Genomic DNA, 7,371 nt, shown 5'->3' on the forward strand with positions numbered 1-7,371 from the left:
GCTCGGTTTGTACAGCCTCTCAAACAACATATATACAGCACAGGTTTCTCCGTCCGATCCTCTTTGTTGACGGTTACCATGGGGAGAGCAAACACATAAACGTAATGACGTCACACTCCGACGTACCGTGAAGCGTCAACCAACATTTCCCATCTAATGAGCAAGGGCGCTACCAAAATAAAATAGTCACACTTAACACAAGCAAACATAAAAAAAAAAGATTACAAAACAAGTTGATTTATAATTGCCCTTGTAGAATTGCAAAATCATCAGGTATTTTCTATTGAGTAATAGACCAAACTTGTGATTTAAATAATAAAATAGAATAATTTACAAAACTTGAAGTATTTAAAATAAACCATTGGAGGGCACTGCTTTTGTGAGGGCAGTGACATAGTAATAACTTATCATTACTCTGGGACTGTAAATGTTAAAGCTCGTCTGTAAACTGGCATGGCATAAATTTAACTACCTAGTAGCTTCAAGATATCATAATAATACAATTTTTGAGTCAGCTCTAAGCGGCAGCTAGAGTGTTTTGGTTGGTTAAAATTTGATGTGGATGCTCTTCTTCCACTGAATCAAAGCAAAAAGAAAAGAAAATATCAGGAACAGAGGGGCAATGAGCTAAAAGATGTATGTTTTACTTCATGTGCTCTATTACATGCTACTGTTAAAACACCTTGGTTTTCACAACTTAATGTTGACCAACCACAAGGATGAGGCAACAACGTTGGAAAAGAAAACAGATTGAAATTGCAAAAGAGGATGCTGATAGCATTGGTATGGGTGGTTGCATACAGCCCACAGATTAGTCTCAGCTATTTTAATCTGCTCTGAGTTTGATAAGGCATTCTTCTGCAGTGGATTCATCAACAACCAACAAGAAAGCTTTACAAAAGGTACCTATCTCATGATTCACAAATTGTGTGATTCCCTAGAAATATTTTTGTTCTTTGAATATGTATATGTATACAAATATAGCAGGAAATTCACTTGTTCATACTGTTGTATAAAGTAAAAAAAAAACTGATTGCTGGAATATTTTGTCATTTGCAGAGATAATGTTAAATAATAAAATTGGCTAAATTATCAAAACTGAGTTAAACTGCTTAATTCAAGAGAGAACACTGCTTTCATGAGGACAGTGATTTTTGAAGTTATTCACAGTAGTTGTACCACTTTTCAAAAAATAAGGGTGATGTGCAGAGCTGTAGCAACTACAGGGGGATAAAGGTGATGAGCCATTACATGAAGATGTGGGAAAGAGTTGTTGGAGCTAGGCAGAGCCAGCCCAAGCCTTGAAGGGGCAAGATTTTCTTTGGGGCCCCCTTCATACCATTTCATTGTCCCCTGAACTTTATCGTTATTAATACTGGAGGGTTAAAGTTGATTATTCATTTTTTTTTTAGGATGTATTACTGTTTCAGCCTTTTCAACTCAATTTTTCAATTCAATTACATTTTATTTATACAGTGCCAACTCACAATAGTCGCCTCAAGGTACTTTATACTGTAAGGTAAAGACCCTACAACAATTACATCGAAAACCCAACAGTCATCCTAATCTTAAAAATAGAGAGAGTGTCTGTCTTCTGAATCCAAGCTAGGAGCTGGTTCCACAGGAGAGGGGCCTGAAAGCTGAAGGCTCTGCCTCCTATTCTACTCTTAAGTAGGAACCACAAGTAAGCCAGCAGTCTGAGAGCAAAGTGCTCTATTCAGGTGATACAGTACTATGAACCAATGAAGAGAAGCCAATATGTGAGAAATATGCGCTATCTCTAGTCCCTGTCAGTACTCTAGCTGCAGCATTTTTGGATCAGCTGAAGGCTTTTCAGGGAGCTTTTAGGACAGCCTGATAATAAATAATAAATAAATAAATAAATAAAGTAATAAATTCATGAATTAGCTTTTTAGCATCAGTATGAGACAGAAAAATTAGAGCAGGGATCCTCAAATCCAGGCCTCAAGGTCCGTGTCCTGCAGCTTTTAGATGTGTCCCTGATCCAACACACCTGAATCAAATGGCTGAATTACTTCCTCAGTCTGCAGTCAAGTTCTCCAGAGTCCTGCTAATGACTTCTATATTTGACCCAGGTGTGTTGAAGCAGAGACACATCTAAAACCTGCAGGACACCAGACCTCGAGGCCTGGATTTGAGGATCCCTAATTAGAGTGTAGCCTACTCATTAAATTAGTGTTGTTACAAATGTACAAATCTGGACAGTTAGAAAAGTCTCTTCTTTCTTTTAGGAAATTGGCATTTGTAAAAAATTAAAACAAACCAAAAAAGTTTCATGACAAATGTGGGTGAGCTTGGGGGGCCCCCCTGGTGGTCAGGGGGCCTATGCAGCTCTGGAGTTAGGTGAAGAAGAGAGGTGATGATCAGTGAGCAGCAGTATGGCTTCACACTGAGAAAGAGCACTGCAGATGTGATGTTTGCTTTGAATGTTGATGGAGAAGTACAGGTGCTGGTCATAAAATTAAAATATCATGAAAAAGTTGATTTATGTCAGTAATTTCAATTAAAAAGTGAAACTTGTGTATTATATTTATTCATTACACACAGACTGATATATTTCAAATGTTTATTTCTTTTCATTTTGATGATTATAACTGACAACTAATGAAAACCCCAAATTCAGTATCTCAGAAATTTAGAATATTTTGAAAAGGTTCAATTTTGAAGACACCTGGTGCCACACTCTAATCAGCTAATTCACTCAAAACACCTGCAAAGGCCTTTAAATGGTCTCTCAGTGTAGTTCTGTAGGCTACACAATCATGGGGAAGACTGCGGACTTGACAGTCATCCAAAAGACGACCTTTGACACCTTGCACAAGGAGGGCAAGACACAAAAGGTCATTGCTAAAGAGGCTGGCTGTTCACAGAGCTCTGTGTCAAAGCACATTAATAGAGAGGCAAAGGGAAGGAAAAGATGTGGTAGAAAAAAGTGTACAAGCAATAGGGATAACCGCACCTTGGAGAGGACTGTGGAACAAAACCCATTCAAAAATGCGGGGGAGACTCACAAAGAGTGGGCTGCAGCTGGAATCAGTGCTTCAAGAAGCACCACGCACAGACGTATGCAGACATGGGTTTCAGCTGTTGCATTCCTTGTGTCAAACCACTCTTGAACAAGAGACAGCGTCAGAAGTGTCTCACCTGGGCTAAAGACAAAAAGGACTGGACTGCTGCTGAGTGCTCCAAAGTTATGTTCTCTGATCAAAGTCAATTCTGCATTTCCTTTGGAAATCAAGGTCCCAGAGTCTAGAGAAAGAGAGGAGAGGCACAGAATCCATGTTGCTTGAGGTCCAGTGTAAAGTTTCCACAGTCAGTGATGGTTTGGGGTGCCATGTCATCTGCTGGTGTTGGTCCACTGTGTTTTCTGAGGTCCAAGGTCAACGCAGCAACGCAGGAAGTTTTAGAGCACTTCATGCTTCCTGCTGCTGACCAACTTTATGGAGATGCAGATTTCATTTTCCAACAGGACTTGACACCTGCACACAGTGCCAAAGCTACCAGTACCTGCTTTAAGGACCGTGGTATCCCTGCTCTTAATTGGCTAGCAAGCCCGCCTGACCTTAACCCCACAGATTTTCTATGGGGTATTGTGAAGAGGAAGATGCGATACTCCAGACCCAACAATTCAGAAGAGCTGAACACCACTATCAGAGCAACCTGGGCTCTCTCATGTCGTGGGTTCAAGGTGTGGGTGGGATTACATCCTGGATCTGCTCTGAGCTCCTTGTTGTTTGCAATGTTATGTTGACAGACAATGTCAGGCAGGAGTCTCCATGGACTATGATGTTCGGAGACAACATTGCAATCTGTGGTGAGAGTAGGGAACAGGTTAGAAGAGGACCACAAGATGTGGAGGTATGCACTAGGCAGGGGAAATGAATGTCAGTAGAAGCAAAACAGAATACATGTGTGAATGAGGAAAGGTGAAAGGTGAACATGCAAGAAGTAGAGATAGTAGACGAGTTTCAATACCCGAAGTCACCCATCCAGGCATGAGTGCAGCCAGTGTGTGGTGGATGGTTTTTGACAGGATTATAGCAGTAAGACTGAAAGGGAAGGTTTATAACATGGTAGTGAGACCTGATACGATGTATGGTTTGGAGACGGTAGCACTAACAAAAAAAAAAAACAAGAGGCCAAGCTGGAGGTGGCAGAGTTGAAAATTTTGACCAGATTAGAAAGGAATATATCAGAGGGACAGTTCATGTAGAGCAGTTTGGAAACAAAGTTAGAGAGGCAAGGCTGAGATGGCTCTGACGTGTGTGAAGGAGGGATGGTGGATATATTAGACAAAGGATGTTGAAAATGAAGCTGCAGTCTGGAGAAAAAGAGTAAAAGGTTCATAGATTTAGTGAAGGAGGACATACACAGGGTTGATATGGCAGAAGATGCTCAGCATAAGGTCAGATTGAGACAGACGATTCACTATGGCAACCCCAAAAACAGGGCTCTTCAACTCCAGACCTCTGGAGCCCCTGTCTCTGCTTCAACACACCTGAGTCAAATATAGAAGTCATTAAAAGGACTCTGGAGAACTTGACTGCATACTGAGGAGGTAATTCAGCCATTTGATTTAGGTGTGTTGGATCAGGGACACATCTAAAAGCTGCAGGACAGGGGCTCTCGAGGCCTGGAGTTGAAGAGCCCTGCCCTAAAAGGAACAGAAGAAGAAGAAGAAGAATCATTCAAAAAAGTTTATTTCAGAAAAATATGTTTTGTGGAGGGTTACAAATTTTAGGATAATGTAATCTAACTATTCCAAAACCTTCAGTCACCAATCATTGTCCCCTTTCATGCATGTGTAATTGTTGAGAAATTATGGTGACATACTGGTCTCGTAACACTGTCGCTAATTTGGACACTCTTTAGTTTCCTGTAACAGTTTTTTCTTCTCTCTCTTCTTTGATGCAATTGTCAGAAGAAAAGTCATTCTCAGTCTCTTAGTGCAGTTCTCAACACAGTTAATTTTTCATAACACAGAATCAACTGTGCAAAAGACACTACTACAATCAAAATCTTTTTTACATATGTCAAAACATGAAAAGGAAGTCTATCACTTCAACTCTCTGTTGAATGAATAAAAACCTTTCACCACCATTTTAAGACATAGACATCAAATTATTTTTTACTAGTTTCAAAACTTTATTGACTTTGGAGGCAAACATGTGGGCATACAGACATTCAGCAGCCACTTCACTGGTTACACCTGTTTAACTACTCGTTAATGAAAATATCTAGTCAGCATTTAGGGACGTCAAGATAGAATGCAGTAGTTCAAATTGAGCATCAGGGATAAAGGTTGAGTGAAAGTGGCATGGTTGTCTGAGCGCTTCAGAAATTGTTAACCTGCTGCTGCTCAGGTATAGATAGCCTGTTGTACTTGTCAGGCACCACTTTCTTCATCACACCTTTCTGCAGCTCTGAAAGCTGGCTAACTTCGCTCCATGCTGCCTGATCTTAGCCTCTAGTCCATGGAGGGTACCACTCCTTATTGCTGTTCATCTTGTAGCCAAGCATCTCAAGGCCCACTGCTGGCATGTTATACATCAACTGATAGATCAACTGATCAGTTATACATCAACTGTTGCATAACTGATCAACTTATCCCAGCGAGAGGGGTTTTACACACACACACACACACATATATATATATATATATATATATATATATATATATATATATATATATATATATATATATATATATATATACAGGCCTTAACAACTAGATGGATAGATTATAATTGATCTGTTGCTTTTATAGCTTTGATCACGTCTGAGTTGAAAACATTGCTCTCAGCTGCAAGCCACGACCTTCACTTCTAAATGCATTATATTGGCTGTTCACTTTGAGCTCTAAATGTTTAAGAATAATTTTAATTTTTAGAGACTCTCAGTGCTGAAGACACTGAAACTGAAGACAGATTAGAATTAATTTCAAAGATGACTTTTACATGAATTCATATTATTTTCTTTATGCAGGTCTCAAGACAACGATGGAAATGACCACTGTCACTTTTGATCAAATCAATACAACTGCTGCACTTGATGAAAATGGCTCTGTGTATATTGACACGTATGGTGGACTGAGACAGTCTGTCCACATCATCTCTCTCATTCTTTATTCCCTGGTCTTTGTCCTTGGTGTGTTGGGGAATGGAATGGTTATCTGGGTGACTGGGTTCAAGATGAAGAAAACAGTTAACACAGTTTGGTACCTCAACCTTGCTGTGGCTGACTTCCTCTTCACTGCATTTCTGCCACTGACTGTGACATACACAGCTATGGATTTCCACTGGCCATTTGGCAAGTTCATGTGCAAGTTGAACACCACGATCAGCCATCTGAATTTGTTTGCCAGTGTCTACATTCTGGTGGTGATCAGTGTGGACAGATATGTGTCTGTGGTGTGGCCTGTCTGGGCTCAGAACCACCGAAATGTACGCAAGGCATCCTGTGTGAGTCTGGGTGTTTGGGTGGTGGCTTTGATTCTCTGCACTCCATACCTCATCTTCAGGGACACTGAGAAAAATTCTCAAGACCAAACCATCTGTTTCAACAACTATGCTCTTTCTGATGACAACACAACAAGATCTGTGATTCAGTTAAGAAAATTTCGTCATCAGGCCATTATCATCACCCGCTTTCTCCTGGGATTTGTAGCGCCCTTCACTGTCATTGCCTCCTGTTATGCTGTCATCATCCATCATCTCAGAAGAAACCCCACTCTGGCCAGCCAGTCAAGTCGTCCCTTTAAAATTATTGCTGCCATTATCATCACTTTTTTCTTGTGCTGGGCTCCCTTCCACATCATGAGTCTAATTGAACTAGTGAACTTCACGTCAGATACATCAAGTGAAATGTTAGAACATGTCATGACTATAGGGATCCCTCTGGCTACCAGTCTGGCCTTTCTCAACAGCTGCATGAATCCACTGTTGTACGTGTTCCTTGGCCAAGATTTTAAGGATAAAGTTCGCAAATCCATCCTGAAAGCATTGGAGATTGCCTTTCGGGAAGTGGAGACAGATGCTCACACTTTTAAGAAGTCAGTGGACACCAGTCAGAGCCAAGTTTTGAATACTGAAGTATAAAAAAAACAAATACTGAAACTGTAAATGGCAAAGAATTGTGAAACAAAAATATCAAATTACTTTTTGGCTTTTTGGTTGCTATAGTATTAATCTGATGGATGACCAATATAGTAGATCTATGCTGTCTTTTTGGCATCTCTTTTACTTACACCAGTGCATTTGAGTTGCTTCCATTTTGGATCTAAAAGAAAATGTAAAATTCCACTCCTTGAACAAAAGAACCAGTCAGTGATTTCAAAAGTAGTATTAAGCT

At 40.1% G+C, this 7,371-nt stretch overlaps 1 protein-coding gene across 1 annotated transcript; it reads left to right on the plus strand.

Moving 5' to 3' along the window:
- Positions 1-829: 829 nt before the first annotated feature.
- Positions 830-7,118, plus strand: LOC115794350 (chemokine-like receptor 1). Its single transcript, XM_030749814.1, has 2 exons — positions 830-902; positions 6,007-7,118. Exon 2 carries the CDS (start codon positions 6,021-6,023, stop codon positions 7,116-7,118), a length of 1,098 nt encoding a protein of 365 aa, XP_030605674.1. The 5' UTR covers positions 830-902; positions 6,007-6,020.
- The last annotated feature ends 253 nt before the right edge of the window (positions 7,119-7,371 follow it).

The sequence above is a fragment of the Archocentrus centrarchus genome, chromosome 16, assembly GCF_007364275.1.
Source record: "Archocentrus centrarchus isolate MPI-CPG fArcCen1 chromosome 16, fArcCen1, whole genome shotgun sequence".
Classification (NCBI taxonomy): Eukaryota; Metazoa; Chordata; class Actinopteri; order Cichliformes; family Cichlidae; genus Archocentrus; species Archocentrus centrarchus.

Coding starts and splice junctions, on each gene's coding strand:
- LOC115794350 (XM_030749814.1), top strand. CDS start 6,021: ATGGAAATGACCACTGTCACTTTTGATCAAATCAATACAACTGCTGCA.